Here is a 23,703-nt window from a genome sequence, read left to right on the forward strand (position 1 = left end):
AAAGAAATAACCTTCACTGCTACTTTTATAAAAATAATCTGTGTTCGTTGTAGAAAATTGGAAGATATTAGGAAAGCAGCTATATATAGACAAGTGGGATTGCCTCGATCCCATGCGTTAGTGCAATGAATCGAGTGTGTTTCCTTGTTTTGTGTGTGGGATTTTGTGCATGCTTTCCCCCCTTACAGCCATTTGATGTGTGAACGTTTTCTCATCTCCTGACTTCTTGACAGAAGTCCGTGATGGGCGGGAAGTTAGAACTTAGGTGGCTTCTGGGGTATAGGTACCGTTACTAACGCTGCGGTGCTAACTGGTGTGCCCAGGGGAGTCCTGCGGAAGCCTCTGCTCCTTCTCTTTCTAGAGCAGCACTTGCTGGCAGAAATAGAGGGCAAGCCACATCTGTTACTTAAAATGTTCTAAGAATCGCATTTAAAAAGTAGAAAGAAGGGGCGCCTGGGTGGCACAGTTGGTTGGGCGTCTGACTGTTGATCTCAGCTCGGGTCATGATATCAGAGTTCATGAGTTCGAGCCCCATATTGCGCTGATGGTGCAGAGCCTGCTTGGGATTCTGTCTCTCTCCCATTCTCTCTCTCTTTGCCCCTCCCCCTCTTGTGCGCCCCTGCTCGCTCGCTCTCTTTCTCTCTCTCAAAATAAATAAGAAAGTAGAAACAAACAGGTGAATTTATATTAAATAATGTTTTTTTCAGGGCGCCTGGCTGGCTTTGTCAGTAGAGCATGTGACTCAATCTCAAGGTAGTGGGTTAAGCCCCATGTTGTCGGGTATAAAGATTACTTAAAAATTTCCTTAATTTAAATAGTGTTTGGCGGGGGACCCCTGGGTGGCTCAGTCGGTTAAGCGTTCGACTTCGGTTCAGGTCATGATCTCACAGTTCGTGGGTTCGAGCCCCGCGTCGGGCTCTGTGCCGACGACTCAGAGCCTAGAGCCTGCTTCGGATTCTGTGTCTCCCTCTCTCTCTCTGCCCCTCCCCTGCTTGTGCTCTGTCGCTCTGTCTCTCCCCCTCAAAAATAAACATTCAAAACATTTTTTTTTAAATGTTTTATTTAACCCAATTAAATATTTTTAACATGTAAGCAATATAAAAAATGGCAGGATATTTTACATTCTTTTTTTCACAAGATTAAAAAAAATAAATCTTCTAAATTCCGTGCATCACTCAGACAGCATATCTTAATTCAGTTGCTAAAATTTCACTGGCATACTTGATCTATATTTAGATTTCATAAAATGTACAGTTGGAAGAGTAGACTCGCATCCTGAAGTTGTTCCAAACATACTGAAGCATTTTCCACTAAGTGAATCGAGCATCAGTTTTTAAGTGTAAAACTAAGTTAATTCTAATTAGAATAAACGTAAAACTCAGTTTCTCGGTCACTCTGGTCACATTCCAAGTGCTCAGTAGCTAGCTCTGCCTGAGGCCAGTAGGGCCCCAGAGCCAGCCCTCAGCCAGGGTGCGGGGGGGGGGGGGGGTGGCAGGAGGTCTGTCCAGGGTAGGTGGGGCTCTTAGGGCTGGGGACCTCAGGCCGGGACTGCCGATTAAATTTGTCCGATAGGGGGGCGCCTGGGTGGCTCAGTCGGTTAAGCGTCCGACTTCGGCTCAGGTCACGATCTCACGGTTCGTGAGTTCAAGCCCCGTGTAGGGCTCTGTGCTGACAGCTCAGAGCCTGGAGCCTGTTTCCGATTCTGTGTCTCCCTCTCTCTCTGACCCTCCCCCGTTCATGCTCTGTCTCTCTCTGTCCCAAAAATAAATAAACGTTGAAAAAAAAAATTAAAAAAAAAAAAAGAAAAAAAAAGTGAGGAGTCTTGGGGCGCCTGGGTGGCTCGGTCGGTTAAGTGTCCGACTTCGGCTCAGGTCACGATCTCACTGTCCGTGAGTTCGAGCCCCGTGTCGGGCTCTGGGCTGACGGCTCAGAGCCTGGAGCCCGTTTCAGATTCTGTGTCTCCCTCTCTCTCGGACCCTCCCCCGTTCATGCTCTGTCTCTCTCTGTCTCAAAAATAAATAAACGTTAAAAAAAAAAAAAGTAAAAAAAAAATTGTCCGATAGGCCCAGGGGAGCCACTGAAAGCTTTGCAGCTTGATAGTGACCCCGTGAAAGCGATTTAGGAGGACAGTCGGAAGCGGAGCCTGTGGGAGCAGGAGCCTGGCGGGGAGCAGGCTGCAGAAATGCAAGCGCTCACAGGGGCCCTGAACAGGAAGGGCAGGCACTTGCCCAGCAGAGCCTGGGGCCCACGTGGTGCGTGGGAAGGGGCCCCGGACTCCAAGTAAAGCGTGAAAGGTGGGTGAGAAGAGGGGAAGCCGGGGCAGGGTGGGCTGGGCGGAAAGGGGTCTTTCCAGTTGAGCTGACAGAGGGACTGTGAGCTGGCTGGGGACTGTGAATGCGGTTCTGGGGGTGCCCGCAGGAGATGACGGAACTGGGGAGAGAGTGTGAGTCTGCCGTCTCCCGGGGTTCGGCCTGGGTGGGAGAGGCCATGAAACGAAAACAGATTTTATTGCGTATCTGCTAGGGTCTTCCGGCCCTAAAGTATTTTTTGAATATTCCCTGGGGGCTGGCAAGAGCTAGTCCTTGTGGAGATGGAATTTTCACTTAGTTTTTACAACTTTGTTCCATTATGTGGTAATATGCGTATTGTGGAAAATTTGAAACACACAGATAAATAGAAGGAAGTCCCCCACTCCCATCCTGCCACCACACCCCCCCCCCCCCCCCCCCCCCCCCCCCCCCGAAGTGCTCAGAACCTTTCACCAGGAGCGTTTTGGGGTGAGTGCTGTTATGCATCATAAAGAAAAATTCCTGTTCATACTTACTCAGCCTTTTGTGGTTTTCTCCATTTTATGACAAAAAATCTTTTTGATAACTCTGAAGTGGTTAAGTACATACCATAAAATTCACCCACGGGAATGGTATAATTCATGATTTTTCGTAAGTTTATTACCAAGTTGGACAATAAGGTGGTGAAAAAAATCTCTCATGTTTCTGAGCAGACCCTCATCTGCTCAGGAAGACAGGCCTGGTTGTTTAATTCCAGTATATTTAACATACGGTATTCTGTTAGTTCGAGGTATACAATGTAGTGATTCAACAATTCTCTACTCCGTGCTCATCGTGGTAAATGTGCTCTTAATCTCCTTAACCTATTTCCCCCACCCCCCACCCGCTGCCCCTCTGGCAGCTATCAGTTCTCTGTGGTTACAAGTCTGTTTCTTTCTCTTTTTTCTTTGTTCATTTGTTTCTTAAATTCCACATATGAGTGAAATCCTAGAGTATTTGTCTTTCTTTTATTTTGCTTAGCATTATACTCTCTAGATCCATCCATGCTGTTGCCAATGGCAAGATTTCGTTCTTTTTATGGCTGAGTAATATTCCATTGTGCATATGTACATCTTCTTTATCCATTCATCAGTCGATGGACACTTAGGTTGCTTCCAAATCTTGGCTACTGTAAATAATGCTGCAATAGACATAGAGATACATACATCTTTTTGAATTAGTGTTTTTGTATTCTTTGGGTAAATAGTAGTAGAATTACTGGGGGTCATGTGGTAATTCTACTTTTAATTTCTTAAAAGTCTTTATTTTTGAGAGAGAGAGCGCACAAGCAAAGAAGGGTCAGAGAGAGAGAGAGAGAAAGAGATACAGAATCTGAAGCAGTCTCCAGGCTCTGGGCTGACAGCACAGAACCCGATGTGGGGCTCAAACTCATGAACTGTGAGATCATGACCTGAGCCGAAGTTGGACGCTTAATGGACTGAGCCACCCAGGCACCTATTTTTAATTTTTTGAGGAAGGCTGGTGAAGAATTTTAAACATACAGAATAGTTGAAGAACTGTATAGCAAGCAGCCATGTAACCACACTTAAATTCTATACCTGCTATTTTGTTATATGTGCTTTTTCATGATTTACTCCCATCCCTTCATCTGTCAATCAAATTGTGGGTTTTTTTTTGAAACAAGTGGTTTTAATATAGAATTTTTTTTTTTAATTTTTTTTTTTTCAACGTTTATTTATTTTTGGGACAGAGAGAGACAGAGCATGAACGGGGGAGGGGCAGAGAGAGAGGGAGACACAGAATCGGAAACAGGCTCCAGGCTCTGAGCCATCAGCCCAGAGCCTGACGCGGGGCTCGAACTCCCGGACCGCGAGATCGTGACCTGGCTGAAGTCGGACGCTTAACCGACTGCACCACCCAGGCGCCCCAATATAGAATTTTTTTATTGAGGTGAAATTCACGTAACATACCGTTAACCGTTGCAAAGTGTATGCTTTGGTGCTGTGTACTCACAATGTTGTAAAATCACCTGCTCTCCTCTAGTTTTAAAATATTTCCTCACCCATAAAAGCACCCTGCTGTACCCCCTTAAGTAATCACTCCCCGCTAACCCTAACTGCCTTCCCTGGTAAGCTGATCTGCTTTCTGTCTCTATTCTGGATGTATCGTATAAAAGGAATAATACACCCTTTCGTGCCCACCTTTCACTCAGCAGGATGTTTTTATTTTTCTCAATTTTATAATTTTGAGAGAGAAGAGAGTGCGGTATGGGGGGAAGGGCACAAAGAGAGGGGGAGAGAGAATCTTAAGCAGGCTCCAGCCCCACCCCCCCCCCCACGGGGTTCAATCCTGTGACTGTGAGGTCATGAGGACCTGAGCTGAAATCAAGAGTCAGATGCTTAACCGACTGAGCCACCCAGGCAGCAGAATGCTTTTAAGGTTCATCCAGGCTGGAGCACACATCAGCACGACCTCTTTCTTATGGCTGATAACAATTCCATGGATATGCCACAACCTGCTTATTCATTCTTCTGTGGATGTATATTTGGGTTGTTTCCATCTTTTGGCCCTAACAGATAAGACTACTATAAATGCTCATGCGTAAGTTTCTGTGTGGACATGTGTTTTCATTTCTCTTGGGTGTATGCCTTAGAAAGTGCTAGGCTCTATGATAATTCTATGTTTAACTTTTGGAGGAATTGCCGAACTGTTTCCATGGTGGCTGCACCAATTTACATTTCCACCCGAGGTGCCTGAGGGTTCCGGTTCACCCACGTCCTCACTGACATTTCTTACTTCAGCCTTTTTGATGACCGCCATGCTAGTGGGTGTGAAGGAGTATCTCACTGTGGCTTTGATTTGCATTTCTGTAATGACCGATGATGTTGAACATCTTTTCGTGTGCTTATTGGCCATTTGTGTATTTTCTTTGGAGAAATGTCTGTTCAAGTTCTTTGCCCATTTTTAAAATTATTTTTTCTAAGATTTTCGTTTTTTAAAAGTTCATTTATTTTGAGAGAGAGAGAGTGAGCAGGTGCACAAGCTGGGGGTGGGGGGGAAGCAGAGAGGAGGAGAGACAGAATCTCAAGCAGGCTCTGCACCATCAGTGCAAAGCCTGATGTGGGGTTCGAACTCAAAAACTGGGATTGTGACCTGAGCAGAGATCAAGAGTAGGATGCTTAACGGACTGAGCCACCTAGGCACCCCTTTAAGATTTTAAAGTCATCTCCACACCCAGCGCAGGGCTCAAACTCACGACCCTGAGATCTAGAGTTGGCTGCTCTACCAACTGAGCCAGCCAGGTGCCCCACTTTGCCCATTTTTTAATTGGATTGTTTGTCTTTTCATCAGTTCAATCTAAAAGTATCATTGCTTTGTTTTACGTAGTTGGGATCAAACACCGATGCTAATTTTATATCTGGCTTTTCTTTTTGCGCAACATGTAACATTAGTGTTTTCTAGGACTAAAGACTCTTGAAACAGGGGAAGGGTGTTTTAGGAAATCACAGGTCTGCTCGTTCTCGCTTCTGCTGTCCTGGGTGCCCCAGGCGCTGCCTGAGTGGTGGGGTGGGACCACGTGGTGGTTAGCGTGGCCACGGCGTGGGCCTGACCGCCCACTCCCTGCAGGCGTCCCCAGCATGCAGGACATGCACAGCAGCCCCAGGGATCCTCGCATATCTCTGGGGCCTCAGGCGGCCCCCACCTCAGGTGAGAAGCTCAGTGGAAGCCCCCAACACAGGGCCCTGGAGATGGAGGTTGGGGGGGGGTAGGTGGTTTAGGGGGGCTGGGGAGAGGTAGGTCTGGTGTGGACATAGATGGAGAGGTGTCCAGGCGGACACCTCATGTGTCTTTTGCTTCCTCTTCTTTCTAGATTCCAGAGGCCAGTGGTGGGCCCGTCAAGAGCAGCCCTCGGCCCAAGGAAACCCCACAGGAGCCCAGGGCCTCCACCTGCCAGCCCCAGCCCCCTCTTTTCAGCAATCCCCACACAGACAGTCTGGCTTGGCACCCCACGACTGCAGACTCAGCCCCTATGGGTGCTGTCCTGACGGCCACACTGTATCTCTTGGGCCACAGTGGCAGGGCTGTCCTGGGGCCTCATGTCAGCAGAGCAGGTAGGTGCCTCTTCCTCTTCACCAAGTCAAAGAAGGGAGATGGGGCCGGGGGATGGTATCTGATGGGCAGGGCAGCGACTCCGACTCCGAGCAGAGAGGGGGTGGGGTTTGCAGAGCTCAGGGATGGGACTTCCGAGGTGTTATCTCCCAGCTGCCCTGACTGTGCAGTCTTGGGGACTCTGCTTCCTGTCACTGACCTTCCTAATGTGCAGAGTGGGGGTAAGAATTTCCGCTTTCGCTACCGAAGTCAGCCCGTTGAGGTGTAGCCTGAGGCTCTGGGAAGGCACGTGGGATAGAATTCTAGCTTCCAGATCCAAACCAGGCTACCGGTCTCTCCGGGGCTGGGGCGCTGAGAGCCCAGACTTTGGGGCCAGCAGCCCGGTGGCGATCTATCCGCTGTGTGCTGCGTGATCAGGGCAAGTTATTCCTTTGGTCTTGGCTTCCTCTGTGAGACTGGGAACAGTGACAGCCACAGGCCGGGTTGCCGTGAGGATGGAACCATCCCAGGGTGCCTGGCACACGGAAGGCGCTCTGATGTGTTCCTCTTTCCCCTTCCTTCCCATCTTGTGGTTGACAGAGCTGAAACAGGAGGAGGGCTCTGCTCACCACTCTTTTCCCCATCCCCCCATCTGCTGCGATTTTGTAAAACCTACCCGGGAAGCCAAGATTTGTGCAGGCTTAGTGAATTTTCTCCTCGGTTAGGGGTTTCCGCCTTGGGTAGGAGTTGAGGAACCGTCAGGTATCAGGAGACACGGCCCTGCTTATCGTGTTACTGCTGTGTCCCTGGCTGCCACTGAGTGGTTGGTGGATGTGGCTTGGCATGCAGAACGGTATGCCCCACGTGGAAGGACGCGGTGTCTCCCGTTCGGATCCTCAACTGCTCAGCTCCCAGCATAGGGAGCCTCAGAGCCCAGTTTCCAGGATGCTGGAAGCTCGGGGGATCCCGTGAGGGTGGGGATCAGGGGTTGGGTGGTGACGAGACTGCTCTGTGATGCTTGTCTAGGTACGGGTGCTGCCCTGATGGGGTGTCTGTGGCTGAGGGGCCCCATCAAGCTGGCTGTGCAGCATCTTACAGCAGTGATAAGACCGGGAGAAGGCCGGTGTCGAGAGCAGTGGCTTCCACAGTAAGTGTCTGGTTCACATGAGTGGGCAGGAGTCCCGCACCTGCTCAGCGCCACTGTGATCCAGACTCTCTGCACTTGGGCTTCAGATACGGGCCTAGGCTGGAGTGGGGGTGTGTGTGTGCAGGGGGGTCCATCTGACCTTCCCCTGAGGCTGGGGTACTGCAATTCTGTCCCTCCCTCTTCCTGTCCTCCTTCCCCAGGCAGCCTAGAGTCCCCACCAAGAGCCAGACCTATTCCCAACTTCCCCAGTCTGGGTTTCCTCCGCAGGCTCCCAAGGCCCACCAGCCCCAGGCTCAGCAGAAGGAGCCCAGTGAGTGCCAGGGCTCCCGGTTTGGCTGTTGCTATGATAATGTGGCCTCTGCTGCTGGTCCTCTTGGGGAAGGCTGTGTGGGCCAGCCCGGCTATGGTGAGTGGATGCCCCTTCATCCTTCCTGGTGAGTAGGCTGTGGTCCCGCTTTGCCCCCCTTAACCACCACAGAGCCCCACCCAGATCTTCCTACCAGCTCAGTTATTCATTCATTTCTTTGACAAATATTTACTGATCACCTGCTAGGTGCCAGGTCAGAGAACAGTGCCATATTGTTCTTGTTTCCAACAGTTTGCATTTGAAACCATCTGACTGCTTGTGGGAGTTGGGGAGAATTGTAGGCAGGGCGCCCACAGACAAGGAAGGCTTGTCCTGCCCCGCCCCCACCATGGGGGCTCAGCCCCTTCCAGAGGCAGAGATGGTATAGGGTGGTCAGAGCCCGGATGGACAGGGATGGCCCCACCCTGCCTGGGATGAGTCCTAGAGGGAGGTCATTGAGACTGGAGCATGGGATATGTGGGTGGCACCGGCAGGGACCCTCATGGGGACCTCAAAAGCCAGATGGGCTGGTGGTCAGAGTCTGCAGGAGGCTGGTCCCTGGATGGGACCCCCGCAGGGGCCAGCCGCGGTCACCTCTGTGTCTGTAGAGAGGCAGAGCAGGGCTGTGCTGGGAAGGTAGGCCGTTAGAACAGGCTGGCTGGGGGCTGGAGGCGGGTTCAGAGGCTGGGCCTCTTCACAGATGTCCCTGCGAGCTGAGGGCTGGGTTCTTATCTCGAGCTAAGCACATCAAAGCCAAGCTCGGTGCGTGTGTGTACTCTAGGGACCTGGGTCAGGCATGGGGAGGGGCATGAGGGAGCCAGTCCAGGTTGCTCATGGCCCTGACCTTCTGGAGCGCTCTAGTTCTGTGGGTGGAGGTGGACGGGCTGATCCCGGAGGCTGCTGGTGATCCCAGCCCAGGTAGGTCTGGGCAGTGAGCAGACTGTCCCCAGGGCCAGGTCAGGGGCCCAGACAGGGGTGTAGACCCGCTCTGTGAACTTGGGAAGAGCCTGGCTCCCACATCTGAGGCTGAGGGGGCGGTGGGCACTTCTTGGCAGAGCTCTGCCGGGGCAGTATCTGCAGCCTGATGACCTGCCCCCTCCCTGCCCCTTCCCTGCCCCCTCAGCCTACCCTGTGCGGTGCCTGCTGCCCAGTGCCCATGGCTCCTGCACGGACTGGGCTGCCCGCTGGTACTTCGTCCCCTCCGTGGGCCAGTGTAACCGCTTCTGGTATGGCGGGTGCCATGGCAACGGCAATAACTTTGCCTCCGAAGAGGAGTGCGTGAGCAGCTGCCGGGGACGTCAACAGGAGCCCCCCAGACCTGAGCCTGGGGCCTCTGGCCAGAGCACCCATAGAGACGGTGGTGGCAGCGGTCCTGGAGGCCAGCAAGAGGCCGGCGGGCACAGGACGGGGGCCACAGTCCAGACGAGGCCCTTGCCTTCTGGTGGCCTCTGGTGGCGAGACCGAGAGCCTGGGCCTGGAGAGGAGGGCCACGCCCAGGCCTTTGGAGAGAGGCCCCTGGGCCAGGAGCTTGGGCCCAGTGCCCCTGGACTGGGCGGAGATGCCGGGAGGCCAGCGGCGCCCTCCCACAGCTCTTCCTACAGGTAAGGCCTACCTTCCCCAGGTCAGGAGCTGCGCCCATTGGAGCTCAAACCCTGAAGTCCGCAGATCCTCCCGCCCTATCCCTAACCTCAAATCCTCCAAATGGTCTTGCCTGGGGGGGCCTTCGCCAATAGATGGTGGGTGCCTGGGTCTGATCTTGCCAGGACGCCCCGGGGCCTGTCTAGTTGGAAAAGCTTGCAGGCTTCGTGACCTTTGGCAACTCATCCAACTTCTCCAAGCCTCAGTTTCTTGACCTGCAAAATGGTGATATTCTCTCTTAGATTTAGTATGGGTTCCACAGTCTTGGGACTATGTCCTATTAATGAGACTTTTGGGGAGAATAGAAACAAATAAGTAAAACTTGAAATTCCAAAGGGATCAAGCAGTGGTTTAGTTCTACACGGGAATCTGGTGTGAGCTCTCTCTCCTGACCTCTCCACGCCCTGGGCTCTGTACCTCCCTTGCTGCTGTTGCAGGACCAGGTTGAGGTAGCTACGTCCAAGGGCATGGTGGGGAGCCGGGGTGGGGGTGGAGTGAATTCCTGAGCCCACGGGCTTCTAGAGCTGGGCCTCCCAGGGGACCCTGTGACCCCAAAGGTGCCTGAGACAGGATGGGCACCGAGCTCTCTGTGGTGGGACACTGATGGAGGGGGAGTCCCTGGCCCTGGCGCTTGTGTTGTTAGTGCAGGTTCTCACTCCCACTTCCCAGGATCAGCTTGGCAGGCTCAGAGCCAGCCCTGGTGCAGGCGGCCCTGGGGCACTTAGTGCGCCTCTTCTGTCAAGACGACACCTCCCCGGAGCCCCATGCCAGGTGGCAGAAAGATGGGCGGCCCATCTCCTCTGACAGGTGATCTCCCCTGGGATGGGAGGGTGCAGGCAGGGTTACGGTAGGAGCACTCTGGTAGGAGCACTGGGGCCTGAGGGGGCCTGGGCTCACTGTCCTCCTCATTCAGGCACAAGCTGCAGCCCGATGGCTCCCTGGTCATCAGTCCCCTGCGGGCAGAGGACACTGGCACCTACAGCTGTGGCAGCAGCAGGCCAGGCCGTGACTCTCAGAAGATCCAGCTTCGTGTCACAGGTCTCTGTCCCCACCCCACGCCCGGCGGAACAGGTCTCCGTCCCCACCCCACACCCAGAGGATTGTCATGGCCCCAGGTGGGAGGCGCTGGCTGGGAGGGCCTGAGCCAGGGTGCTCCCACGCTGGAGGGGCCCCTTCTGCTGGCAGGGACCACATGCTCCAGTTGGGCCGAGGTGGATGTCTTCCCCCTTGTGACCCTCATTTTTCCACACGTCCCTGGCCAGCCTCGTGGCCCTTCCTTCCTTCCGCTGCATTCCCCCCACAGCTCACCCCTTCTCCTGGCCTCATGACAGGGGGTGACGTGGCCGTGCTGTCTGAGGCTGAGCCAAGGCACTTCCCTCAGACCAGGGACCCAGCCCAGGGCCACAGTCCTCGGGAGTCCAGCCTAGTGGGGAACGCGGGGGGCCTGGGGGCTGTCTCCTCCTTGCAGATTCGGCCCACGACCAGGTAACAGTGCAGCAACGCCATTCTGCTCTCAGCCTACCCCACTGGAGGGCCAGGGCCGATGGGGGTCCTAGTGGCGAAAGGAAGGGAGAGTGGGTGGGGTCACAGGGCTCTGCCGGGCAAGGACTAGGGAGGTGGAAAGGGAGCCCTCTTCCCTTCCCCAAACAGTTGAGACTGGCCCATGGCCCAGGGCACAGGAGCTGAGGGAAGGGAAGCAGAGCAGGAGCTGGAGAGCCTGAGATGGCCTTGGGAGTTTATAGAGGGGTTGCAGAGGGCTGGAGGGGCCCAAGTCAAAGTGCCTTGTGCAGGGCAGATGTGCAGGATCTCAAAGCAGATGTGCAGGGCGGGGAGCAGACAGTCGAGATTCTGGGGTGGTGGTTGGGGGTGGGGAAAGCCAGAAAGCTGGAGGTGGCTTTTAGACTGCCCCGGGTAGTTATTGGTGATGTCCTGACCAGCACAGAGCAGCTTTCTTAGGAAGCTGAATGTGGCTGGAGAGGGAGAAGGGGGTCAGGTGCTTGTGCAGACAGAGTCCCCCCCTCTCATGGCTGTGGGGTGCTTGTTCTGCAGGCTGCTTCTGGACAGGAACCAGCCTAGGGTGGTGGACGCCCATCCAGGTCAGCGGATCCAGTTGACCTGTCGTGCTGAGGGCTTCCCACCCCCAGCCATTGAGTGGCAAAGAGATGGGCAGCCCCTCTCTTCCCCCAGGTTTGTTCAGCTCCTCTCTTCCCCTTCCTGTCCCGCCTTTAGCCCCTGACCCTGTGCAGGCCTCAGGGGAGGGAGCTGCCAGGTGCCACCTCTGGTCAGTCCTGAGCAGGACTCCAGGGGCTCTTGAGAGAGGATACCGCTGGGGGTAGGGCTCCTTGGGCAGACCAACATTTGGGTTTCTGGGTCTTTCCACTGCGGTTAGTGGACAGAAGTAACAGGCTAGCTAAGGAGAGGTGATGGCTGAGGGACAAAATGGAGGCAGACCCATTTCTGGCTATAACCATAACAGCATGGGCATGTATCGTGCCCATTAGGAGTATGAGGCTTGTTCTCTATCATACAGTCTTCAGGAGAGCCATGTGGAGGTAGGTGCTATTTTATCCCCATTTTACACACAGGAGTTTAACACGCCACACAGCTCCTAAGTGGCAGAACCAAGATTTGAGTCTACTGAATGAGCACAGCAAGAACTAGAAACCCAACCAGAATTATTTTGTATTTGGAGATTGGAAATGGTTTATTGCCAGGCTTAAAAGTCAGGTACCTTCAGGTAAACGAGAGAGCTCAGCATCTGGAGGACCTCAGGGCCTAAGGTTAGATGGCCCTTTGCTCAGACCCCACTGAAAGGGCCACTCAGCCTCTTATGGGGAAAGGAAGACCCTGCCCCACCCCCATTTCTTCCAGCCCCTTGGGGGAGGAGCTATCTGACTGTGCTTTGTCTCTAGACACCAGCTGCAGCCCGATGGCTCTCTGGTCATCAGCCACGTGGCTCCGGAAGATGGCGGCTTCTATGCCTGTGTCGCTTTCAACGGGCAGGACCGAGACCAGAGATGGGTCCAGCTCAGAGTTCTGGGTGAGGTGGCAGTCCTGAGGGTCAGGTGGCACAGGTGGGGCAGGACTGGTGTGGTGGCTGACAATGCCTCCTCCTTGCCCTAGGGGAGCTGGCCATCACAGAGCTGCCCTCTACTATGCTGGTGCCAGAGGGTGACACGGCCAGGCTGCTATGCGTGGTGACAGGAGAAAGTGTAAACATCAGGTGGTCCAGGTAAGGCTCTATTCCAGGCAGGCCTGGCCCTCAGAGGCTTGTAGTTTGGAGAAGACGCTCACCTTTCTGCAGCGATACTGCTGTTCCCACTGCCCGCGGCCTTCATTCTTCAACTCCTACCTGCAGGCCTGGTGGCAGCACCCCCTTCCCTACACAGCGGGGCCCCACAGGACTGCTCTCTTTCTTTTGGTTGGGCTACACCAGGGTCTCTCAACCTCGGCACTCTTGACATTTCAGACCCTGATAACTTTTGGTGGTTGGGGCAGTTCTGTGTATTGTAGGGTGTTCAGCAGCATCCAGGCCACCCACCCACTAGATGCCAGTAGTACTTCCTCCCAAGTCATGACAGTTGACAGTATCTGGAGATGGGGGTAGAGAACCACTGGGTATACTCAGCTGTGGGGACTTCAGTGTCGTTTACACCAGATCAGTTGCTCTTTTATTCGTTCATTCCTTCTTTCAGCAACTTTTTTTTTTGGCCCCCTTCCTCCTTGCAGTGTGTCAGCAATAGCCTAGGCTCTGGGGGTCTTGGGGGTAATCTGAGCCCCCCAGATACTCCCCAGGCAGGAGATGGCCCTGTGTCCCCTGAGCTCTAGAGGTCTGCCCTCAGTGCTATCTGTGCACAGAGCGCTGAGGCTGCCTTCTATCTGGGGGAATCAAAGGGTGGCAACGCAGGTGACTTTGGCTGAGCCTTAAAGGCTGAGGAGGGGAAGGATGTTCTTGATCAAGCCTCAGAGGTGAGTACTGGAGAGATGATGTCAGGATGGGAAGGGGCCTGCACGCAGGAGGGAGGCAGGGAGCCTCTGTAGGCTTTTCAGCAGTTGTTCTTGGTGCCGGCCTACCTTGATCAGGTCGGGTCTCTGATTATCCTTTCAAGCTTCTGTCTTCAATTTTGCTTCTCCTTGATCTTACCAGCGGCAAACATGCTCAGGAGTCCCCGCTTTCAAAGCATAACATAAAAGATACCCTCCTCTGACCCTGTATTTCCCTGCAGACCCTGGCCTCATCTGGAGTCTCCCCTTCACAGTATGGCTGTTCATACTGGGGGTCTCCACCTGTTCACCCCCTACTCACAGCTCAGTCCTTGCACAGGGGCTCACGTCCACCCACCACTCCAGGATACTGACCTGTTCCTAAACGTTCTGGACGTTATCTCAGTCCCCACATGACCTGAGAGGTGTTCTTCTGCTGACCATTTGCACCTCCTGACATGCTCCCTCCTCTTGGCTCCAGGAAACTACTGTCTTCTGATGTTCTTCCTTCTCTGGCTGCTGCTTCTGTTTTCCTGGCTGGTTTACCTTTTCACACCAATGTCTCGGAGGCGGACGCACCTCAGGGTCTGTCCTTGGACCTTGGCTTGTCTAACTTCACCTTGGGCAACCTTGTTGACACGTGGTTTCCAGGGCCACCCAGTGCTGACAGACTATCTGGGTCCAGACCTCAAATCCAATGCCTCTTTGTATCTCATGGGCACCCAGAATGCCAAATGGTGGAAAAGAACACTCACCGTTGACCCGTCCTCCCCGCCCTGGATCTCCCCATGGTGGAGGGGCACCGCCATTACCCAGCAACCCTGAGTAACCACTGTGGTCCTTCATTTCTCCTCCCTTACCTTGCACATCCTCCCCTTACCCATGTGTGCACTTCTGTAGGAGCCCCTTTCCTGCTCTCTGCTTTCAGGCTTGTCCTAGGCCCAGTCATCCAAGGGCAGATACTCTGTCAGTCCTGCTTAGTTCACACTCTTCCATTCCCCCCAGGGTCCAGTCCAAACTCCCATTGAGGCCTTGTTCACTTCCCTCCCTGCTCTGACCATGGCCTCTGCCTTCCAGCTCCCAAGTCCCTTTGTTCTCCCGTTGGCTGGCCAGCTGCTCCTCCTCATTCTCAAGTCGGGTCTCAGCTCTGTCTTCCTCAGGGAGGGTGCCCCTAAACACCTACCCCAGTACCCTCAAGGCAGGGAGGGCTTACGTCACTTGCCCAGCACAGGGCCACCACACAGCTGCTGGAAAGACTGTTGTTGATAAAAAGTGAGAGTGGGGCTTCCCTTGTGGGTAAGAGGCAAATTCACGGTAACTTAGACCAGTGTGCTCAGTTGGGGTGAGTTCCCTCTACTTTTGAGTTATTTTGCTCCGATAGTGTTCTTTTTGGCACCTGGCCCATCTCTTTCTTGAAGTGAGGGTCCTCTGTCCACAGTGATTACCTCCTCCCTTTGTCTCTGGGCTCTGGGGCACTGGGAGTGGCAGCATGGCCTCCTAGGGCCTCAAGACCAGAGGCCGTGGACGGCTCTCCCAGTGTCCTGTCCCCTTCAGGAATGGGCTGCCGGTGCGGGCCGACGGGCATCGAGTCTACCAGTCCCCAGATGGCACACTGCTGATCCACAACCTGCAGCCCAGAGACGAGGGCTCCTACACGTGCAGTGCCTACCGTGGAAGCCAGGCAGTCAGCCGCAGCACGGAGGTGAAGGTGGGCCCGCCGGGTAAGAGGCCCACCCCAGGGACTCACTTGTTCCCAAAAGCCAGCTTTGTGCTGCGCAGGTCTGAGTGACTCTAGTCTGAGTCCTGGCTCACTCTGCCGGTTCCTGGTAGTGTCATTTGTGGCAAGGGGCTCTCCTAAGCCTCCCTCTTCTCACATATACAGAGGGCTATTCCACCACCTGAGAGGGCTGCGGCGAGGTGAGGGAAATAATGCAGATGATGGGCATCTGGTAATAGCTTAATAGATGACGTTAAATATCATTTAGACTTACTGATCTCGAGAAGTAGGATACGTAATACTTAAGGCAGACCATTAAGTCTGTCCATCCTAATTAGGGTGGCAAAAAGTGGTCCTATGATTGAGAAGTGCCTTCATGGCCCTTTGACCATATAACTCAGAAAGGGAAGGGCAAGTATTAGTATCGTCATCTTACAAATGAGACAGATATCCAGAGACCTTACGTGATGTCTCCACAAGTCACACGGCAAATTAGTTGGCCCAGTTGGGACTACAACCTAGTCCTCGTATTTAATTTTCTTTTCCCTGAAGTATCACACCTGTTACTGGGCAGTTTGATATTTTAGTTTTATATTCTCTAGCTCTTGCTCTGAGTTACATTTCAATAAACCTAAGCACCATATCACAAAACAATTAGTTTCATACCACTAAGAAAAACATGCTGTTAAAGACACAGTGCTAAGAAACCATCAATTCAGATGCAGTCTAATTTGAGAGGTGTTAATTTGGAGATGCACTTATTTTCACACTTTGAGAAGATGGATTCATAAGAGCCCTATATTCGAATAAGCCAGAGGGAAGGGGGCAGAGGAGGCTCTGTCCTGTGCCCAGCCTGCCCTTCCACGTGTCCTTGGTCTGGGTTCATGGATTGCCTGGACAGCAGGGCAGTGCCCCAGGCCGAGCCACCAGTTCTCAGGAGGCCTCCAGCAGGCTTGGGGGAAAGGTGCCAGGGCCTTTCCTGTCCGCCTGGACGTTCACAGCAATCAGGGCTGCAGCACTGCACCAAGAGAGTTGTTTTAGCAAGGGCTGTCGGGTCTGGCTGCCGCCTGTCTGCTACGCCGAAGGTGGGAACTGGCCAGTGCTAGAGGATGAAGGTCTGCGGTAGACATGCTGCTTAGTGGATCAGACTGACATGTAGGCTTCCAGTTTGTGAGCTCCTTAGGACAGCCACTGGGATTCGAGTCCTTAGGCCCCCAGGTCAGTGCCTGGCATCACTAGGTGCTCAGGCTTGGTGACTGAGTGCATGTGTGCATGAAGGCATTATGTTGGCAAAAACACTGTGCTGCAGGGGCCGCTTCTCATCTCTACTGTGCCCAGCATACTGATGTCTTGTCTACATACCAACCAAACTTAACAAGACTCTAGATAAACCAGAATGCAGATTTATGTGAGAAAAAGAGCTGTCAGAGGAGCCAGGTGTTCATGTTTGTGATTAATTGTAGATCTGTCTACAGGAGAAGCCGAATTATAATCAGAACCTTGTTTGAGGGCAAAGTCTGGTGGGGCTCCTGCTGATGTGTGGTTGTAAGCTGAAATGGTCTGGCATGATGGGCCTCCCAGACAGGACAGGAGCCGTCGGAGTCAGGCTCCTGCCCTCTGCTGGAAGAGTGTTGCTAATCTTAGATATTTTGTGGGCACCTTTCACGCTTAGAAGCGGTCTCTCCTGTCTTTGTGTTCATTCTGATTAGGCTGCAGACTTCTGCTCTCACCTGTTTATGCTTTTTGTAGGGTCTCACTGCTTGAGGCTGCCTCATGCCTTACTCTGCCCTATTCATGGTCTGGTGGCATACTGCAATTAATGTTAGCATCAGAGTAGGGGGTCTTGACCTAGTCTTGCTCTGGTGTAAGGGACATACTTCTTTTGAGGACCTCTCAACCTTCTTGCCTAAAAGACTTGCCTAAAACACTGTAAGGATAGAACATAGGGCATCACTCACTTTTTTGAATGAGAGGGAATGAGGCTATGGAACAAAACACAGGTAAGCACTCAAATTTTAGCCACAGTTACTGTGTGCCCAAGGTGCTATTATCATCTCCATTTCAGATGAGGAAACACAGGCAGAGAGCTTAAGTAACTTGCCCAAAGTCACCCAGCTGGGGAATAGGAGAGCCAGGATTGTGCTCAGGCCTTCTGGCTCCAGAGCTGGTGTGCTTAACCATCATGTGGGACCCCAAACCTCTGGGCCCTGTGATAGGCCCCCGGGCTGCAACTGCTCAGAGAAAGTTGATGCCAGAGTGACAGATTTCTTAATATGTACGAATGGCTTGCTATTTATGTAAATGTAGGTACAGTTGATGCTTGAGCAACACAGGGATTGGCGTGCCAATACTCTGCAAAAATCTGGGTATAACTTTGACTCTCCAAAAATTTTACTAATAGCCTGTTGATCAAAGCCTTACTGATAACACATTGTATATGTATTCTATAGTGTATTCTTACAACAAAGAGAAATTGTTGAGAAAATCAAAGGAAATGCAGTACTGTATACAGTATTCATTAAAAAAAAATGTGGACCCATGCAGTTCAAACCCAAGTTGTTCAAGGGTCATCTGTAGTTTGTATTCTTATTATACTGATATACCAAAAGTCATTCACTACTCAGATACAGTCTGTTAGTTGTATTTTTGGGAGGAAGCAAGGGGAGAGAGAGATTAAGCCTATGAAGTCTGACTTTAGGGAAGGTGTCACTCTGGCTTAAGCCAAAAGCCCCTTCCAGAAGGGAAAGGGAAGTTAACTAGGTAAGGCCACTTCAGTCCTATAAGGAAGAAGCAGAATGAAACACAGGGGTTGTTTTTTCAATAGTCCTGTTTATTTTTAAAGTAGTCTCCATGCCTAACGTGGGGCTGGAACTCATGACCCCAAGATAGGTAGTTACATGCTGTACCAACTGAGCCAGCCAGGCGCTTTTTTTTTTTTTTTTTTTTTTTAAATCTCTATGTCCAACGTGGGCTCGAACTCCTGACGCAGCTATTGAGTCACATGCTCTACTGACTGAGCCAGCCAGGTGCCCTTCTCACAAGGATTTTTAAGATACAGAAGCCCCCGGCACATTTGGCGGGGGGTGGGGGGGGGTGGCAACCAGCATTTTTGTGCTCAGTGCAGTATTAGAGCCATAGTTCACAAGGCTGTTCTAATCACTTTGCCTAATACTTGCTCTCTCTGGGGGGCGGGGGAGTGTGGGAAAATTGGGAAGATGGGGAATGAAGCGACTGAGACGCACTGGGGCTACTGAAGGCACAACACATTAAATCAGCAATGAGAGGACAGCTCTTGCCAACTCAGAATTTTACTTAGGTTGATCCTACTCCCTTCCCAGTCCAGGGGCTAAGGCAGCTGTCATTCAGCTCTTCAGGTCACAATTGCAAGGGTAGGAGTTAACTTCAGGAGATGTTTAATCATCCGGTCAGTCACTATTTGGGAGTCTGCATTGGGCTGAGTTGCAGGACAACCGGAGGACCACTGCATGCCTAAATGAGGCCCATGGCGGGGGGTGGGGAGGCACTGTAGACACACGTGTTAAAAGGTTCCAGAATAACTGTACTTTTTGGGAATCTGGCAGATCTAGTGTTGCTTTCCTTTAAGGCAAAGAAAGAATAGGTGGGACTTTTCAGCGTACACAGCTTCCTTGACCACTTTCTCTCCCTTATTTTACAGCACTGGCAGCCCAGTCCAGGGACCTCAGCAGGGAGTGTATGGATCAGCCTGAGCTGGCCAACTGTGATTTGATCCTGCAGGCCCAGCTCTGTGGCAACGAGTATTACTCCAGCTTCTGCTGTGCTAGCTGTTCCCGCTTCCAGCCTCACGCTCGGCCTGTCTGGCAGCAGGGATGAAGGCTAGCTCCAGCCCCAGTCCTGAAGCAAGTCTCGGGCTGCTGTCTCTGGCTGGCAAAGGGAGCGATCTTCTAGAGAATGGGCTCTTTCAGCCCCCGACCCCCTGACCCCCCCAGCCCCCCCACCCCACAGTGCTGTGCCTCAGCAGCAGATAGCACCTGCCTCGCTTCCAACACTACAGGCAGCGGTAAAGAGGAGTCTGCTTGGATAAGGACACCCTTTACGGCTTCCTTCTATAATTTCTGTTATACAGGATCAATTCACTGGGTTCTAAAGCAAGCTACCAGGGCTCTCACTTCATTTAAAGCTGGGTGGGGAGGTGTGTAATGGGTTCAAAGTTAACACCTGTCTCACATGGGCACGCTAACTCTTGCTGTGTCAGGCAAGTTTCTTTGCTAGAACTCCATCTCATCTAGTGTCAAACAGTGGTCCATTACTCTAGTCAACCTCCCCCTTCCAGGTAGTGTAGCAACCAGCTTCAACTCGCATCTGTACATACAGTTAATGGCATGTTTGTGAAGCTCTTGCCAAAGTGGAACACGACACGTAAGGCTCAGTACAGGGATGTGGGATGAAGGAGCGGCAGCTGCATTATTGTGTGAGCATGACAGGATGGGGTCGGGGGGAGCTCCTTACTTTCATCAGAAGCTGGTGCCTGAAGCCCTCCTCCTGAGGCTGACCTGCAGAGCCTGGTGGTGAGGACTGCCTCACACCTGCATCAAGCTGACAGACCTGTTCTGTACAGTGACCAACTGGGAGCCTCTCCGTCCCAAGCAGGAATCTGTGAAGCAAAATGTTTGCTTCCAGATAAAAATCAGACTATTAAAAACAGGCAGCAGCAGGATAGGGGACCAATGGAGGAGAAGGCAATGTATTAACAATGAAGGGATTTCAGTTGGAAGAAATCCTTCTCCATCCCTCAGAACCTCCGGTTCCTTGCTGCTAAACAAGAGGCCTGGATTCAATGAGCTTCCAGGTCCCTTTCCACTTTAACCTTCTACCCATCCTCCAGTAGACTGGCTGGGCTAAGCCAAGGCTAAGCGACAGGTTATTCTGGGACACAGGAAAGACAGGCATTATAGGGAAAGCTGACTTTTATTACCAACGCACTGGCTGGAAAAGAGACAAACTGCATCATGGGTGAGTGATACTTCTTTGTCTACCTCTCATTCAGCACGGGAAACATGGGTTAGGGGCAGAGGTATTTTTTTCTTTCCATTTAAAAAAAATACAGAGGAGCATCCCCTTTCATTTATCATGGCTGGTTTTGCTATACAAATTGGAAACTAAGGGCTATTTTCCTGGACTCCCCAATTCCTTATTTGCCAATTGGCAACGTAATTTAGAAGGTAAGTCTGAGGTTAGCTAGCTCTTCTTAGAACTAGTCACAGAAGAGCGGGCCAAGGTTAGGGAAACAATAAAACTCAATCTAGACAAGTGGTTCTCAACCCTCTTCCATACTGGAAGCTTTTTCTTTAAAAAACAAAACAAAAAAACACCCTGAGCGGCACCTGGGTGGCTCAGTCAGGTTAAGTATCTGACTTCGGCTCAGGTCATGATTTCACAGTTTGTGAGTTTGAGCCCTTCATCAGGCTCTGTGCTGACAACTCAGAGCCTGGAGCCTGGTTCAGATTCTGTGTTTCCCTCTCTCTCTCTCTGCCCCTCGCCCACTTGCACTCTCTCTCTCAAAAATAAATATATATATAAAAAATACCTGAATGTGGGTCCCCACCTGCTCCCCGACATGAGAATTTTAAAAGCTTCCCAGGTGGTTCTAATACATATCCAATGCTGAGACTCACTGCTTCAGTCAGGGCCTTCTCAGAATGTGAATCTTGTTCCAATGTAGATTCTGATTACTAGGTCGGGGGGGTCAGAGGTGGGGCTGAGATTCTGTATCTCCACTCCTAGGTGAAGTCCATGCTCTTGTTCCAGACCACACTTTGAGCAGTAAGGATCTGACATCAGAGATATGCTTAGGATCAACCAAAGCCTAAAGTATAAATACAAAAGTGAATTTTAAGAGTAGACTAGTCCTGATGGGCACAATAGATAAAGGGGACTAAGAGGTACAATCTTCTGGTTGTAAGTCACAGAGATGAAGTATAGCAGAGAGAATGTAGTCAACAATACTGTAATAACATGTGTGGTGACAGATGGTGACCACACTTATTGTGAGCACTGTGTGATGTATACAATTATCAGATCAATATGTTGTACACGTGAAGTTAACATTGTATGCAAATTATACTTCAATAAAAAAGTCCCAATAAAAGATTTTCTAGACATCAAACTGGAGTTCAGCAGAATGGAGCAAGAACAGACAAAAAAGAACTAAAACACATTTACTAATAAAGAAAAGGGGAAAGACCAGCCCTTCAGGGGCAAAAGCTTCTACCACGAACATTTATTTTTGTTAAAGCAGATTATAAATTCTCATCAGTACAAATATATATAACTTACATTTGATTGTAAGGCCAACGTTCAAAAGTAAAAATGAGATGGGATCTCACGTCGTTACCAGAGGTCAAGTGGCTACAACTGGCAACGGGATGCTCTCACCACAAGTGGGGGGACCGGCTCACACACAGCTATTAAACCAGAATCTCCATCCCCACAAAGCTGGTGGGGACAAAATCTAAAGGACAAAACAAAACCCGAGACCCACATGACAAATCAACACAGTAACCTGTGCTCCCGTCCATGGATATGATTAAGTCATTGTCACCTTAGTGTTAAAACAAAAGTAGAGGATTAACATAAGGAAACTGCAGCAGTATATAAAAGAAAATACGTATTCTCTGTAGAATGTATTCAGACTGATTCCATTAAAATTACATTAGGATTTCATCACAGGTTTAAAACCAGGACAATACTGCTCTTTCATTTTCGTTAAAACTACCACCTAGGGACTGTATTGGTCATACGCATGATTGTTGCTGCAAGGTGCTACTTACAACGAATGATACCAAGTAATAGGGATCCCATCTGCAACTCCCAACCTCTCCTCTCTCCACATCAATAGGCATCACTGATAAATCAATCTTATGTACAATTTCTTACAGCTAACCCTTTTACCTTTGGCAAGATTACTTACAACTCATACAACTTTTTAATATTGAGAACTATTTAAAATATTCTAAATGCATAAAAATAAAGATTTTGGCTTTTTTGATATATATTTATAATATTTATTCTTACTCAAAGTGGAAGCTCAACTTTACCCCTAAAATATAGCTCTGTTGGGCAGCTGCTGTGCCCTCCTGGGAATTCTGGCAGCACGGCCTGCCTCTCGTCCCCAGCCCAAGCACAGGCCACCATGTTCTTGATCTCTAAGACAGGCCAGTGAGAGGCGGCAGGTGAATGGCCTGAAAAATGAAGGGTGATTGTTTTGCTTCCCGTTGTGTTTTATATTCCAGTAAATGTGCTTTGAATACAGATTCCTGTTCAGATACTCTGCCTCTCTGCTGCCAGAGATTTTTAAGGGGCTGAGGGAGTAGGAGGGGGACAGAGGGCAACATTTCCCTGACTTCTTTAGCCCAACTGCAAGACAACTCTTCTCTAGGAATGTTTCTTCCATTTTTTTCAAAATCACCTCTCCTAGCACTCTGTGCCTGGACATGCTCCTTAAGACCTTTGGGATTAGTGAAAAGTATACTGACTGGGAACACAAAGTTCCCTTTGCTTCTTTGACCTCTGCCCCTGCCCTTGCCTAAGTATGGGCAAAATACATAAGCCATAGAGACTACTTAAAGTTCAATTTCAAACGTTTTCTGTAAGTCACTGGAGAAAGGGTTGGTGGGAGAGGGGTTAGTACGCTGCTTGGACTTGCTTTCTAATGCAGCCCACTGGGCTTCGAAGGGATCCACCGGGCAGGCCCCTGCAGGAACCTCTGTGTGCTTATCTCCCGAGGCTAACCTGCCATCGTCTACACCATTGAAAGCTGCAGAACCGTTGAGGTGCTGAGCAGGAGGCTTAAAGAAGGGACTGGCAGTAGCACTGCTTGTCTCATACTGAGGGAATGTCTGCTGCTTGACCAGGCCGGGAGACTGATGGGAGTGGGCAGCCTGAGGGTGGCCTGCAGTGCCAAACACGTTGGCTACCATCTGGGAGGGAGTGATGCCCACCACAGGCACATTAGGGGCTGGATAGGGCATCCCATTGGCCACAGGATAGGACTGGGCAGGGACAAAGGCTGGTGGCAGGGGTGGGACCACACCCACTGGTACGGGCTGAGAGGTGAGGAATGCATTCCCTTGGAAAGATGGCGCTGGCTGGGTGATGGCAGTGGGTGGAGGAGGCTGGAGAACTGGCTGCAGAGAGGCAGCTGAGGCCTGGGGCTGCTGCGCCCGGACACTCTTGGACACCTCTTCTAACCAGCGGTCAGCCTCAGAGGGAGTGCGTCTGTGACCAGCCTGGAAGAGACCTGGAGATGCAGCACCAGAAGATTGACTCCACTCGGTCCCTGAAACCAATGAGATCAAGAGAGACAAAAGAATCAGAATCGTTAGGGGCTTCTTTCCTTACCTGATAACCTTGGTTACCTGAATGATCCTAACATGTGGAACAAATGCCCCTAATGGGACACTTTGTAGTTCTAGCAGGTGTGAGAAAAGTCTCTATTACCAGCTGAGGAGGTTTT

At 51.3% G+C, this 23,703-nt stretch overlaps 2 protein-coding genes across 15 annotated transcripts in view; one reads left to right on the forward strand and one right to left on the reverse strand.

Annotated features, from left to right (window-relative positions):
• The window catches only part of PAPLN (papilin, proteoglycan like sulfated glycoprotein), a 36,057-nt gene extending 14,340 nt beyond the window's left edge, over positions 1–21,717 (forward strand). Inside the window, exons 15-27 of the mRNA XM_030319494.2 lie at positions 5,916–5,996; positions 6,160–6,400; positions 7,404–7,524; positions 7,792–7,930; positions 8,994–9,471; positions 10,178–10,315; positions 10,422–10,546; positions 10,840–10,993; positions 11,558–11,695; positions 12,421–12,548; positions 12,632–12,740; positions 15,047–15,213; positions 18,886–21,717. Coding sequence (XP_030175354.1) covers positions 5,916–5,996; positions 6,160–6,400; positions 7,404–7,524; positions 7,792–7,930; positions 8,994–9,471; positions 10,178–10,315; positions 10,422–10,546; positions 10,840–10,993; positions 11,558–11,695; positions 12,421–12,548; positions 12,632–12,740; positions 15,047–15,213; positions 18,886–19,061 — 2,195 coding nt within the window. The 3' untranslated portion in view covers positions 19,062–21,717. The remainder of the gene's footprint in view (positions 1–5,915; positions 5,997–6,159; positions 6,401–7,403; positions 7,525–7,791; positions 7,931–8,993; positions 9,472–10,177; positions 10,316–10,421; positions 10,547–10,839; positions 10,994–11,557; positions 11,696–12,420; positions 12,549–12,631; positions 12,741–15,046; positions 15,214–18,885) is intronic.
• NUMB (NUMB endocytic adaptor protein) overlaps positions 21,452–23,703 on the reverse strand; it is a 196,245-nt gene continuing 193,993 nt past the window's right edge. For 8 of the 14 annotated variants that reach the window (XM_032593405.1, XM_032593407.1, XM_030319512.2 and 5 more), the window contains one exon: positions 21,452–23,526. In XM_032593405.1, coding sequence (XP_032449296.1) covers positions 22,811–23,526 — 716 coding nt within the window. In that variant the 3' untranslated portion in view covers positions 21,452–22,810. The remainder of the gene's footprint in view (positions 23,527–23,703) is intronic. The other 6 variants (XM_032593401.1, XM_032593406.1, XM_032593404.1 and 3 more) reach the window with 1 other exon arrangement.

Source organism: Lynx canadensis, chromosome B3 (assembly GCF_007474595.2).
Source record: "Lynx canadensis isolate LIC74 chromosome B3, mLynCan4.pri.v2, whole genome shotgun sequence".
NCBI classification, from domain to species: Eukaryota; Metazoa; Chordata; class Mammalia; order Carnivora; family Felidae; genus Lynx; species Lynx canadensis.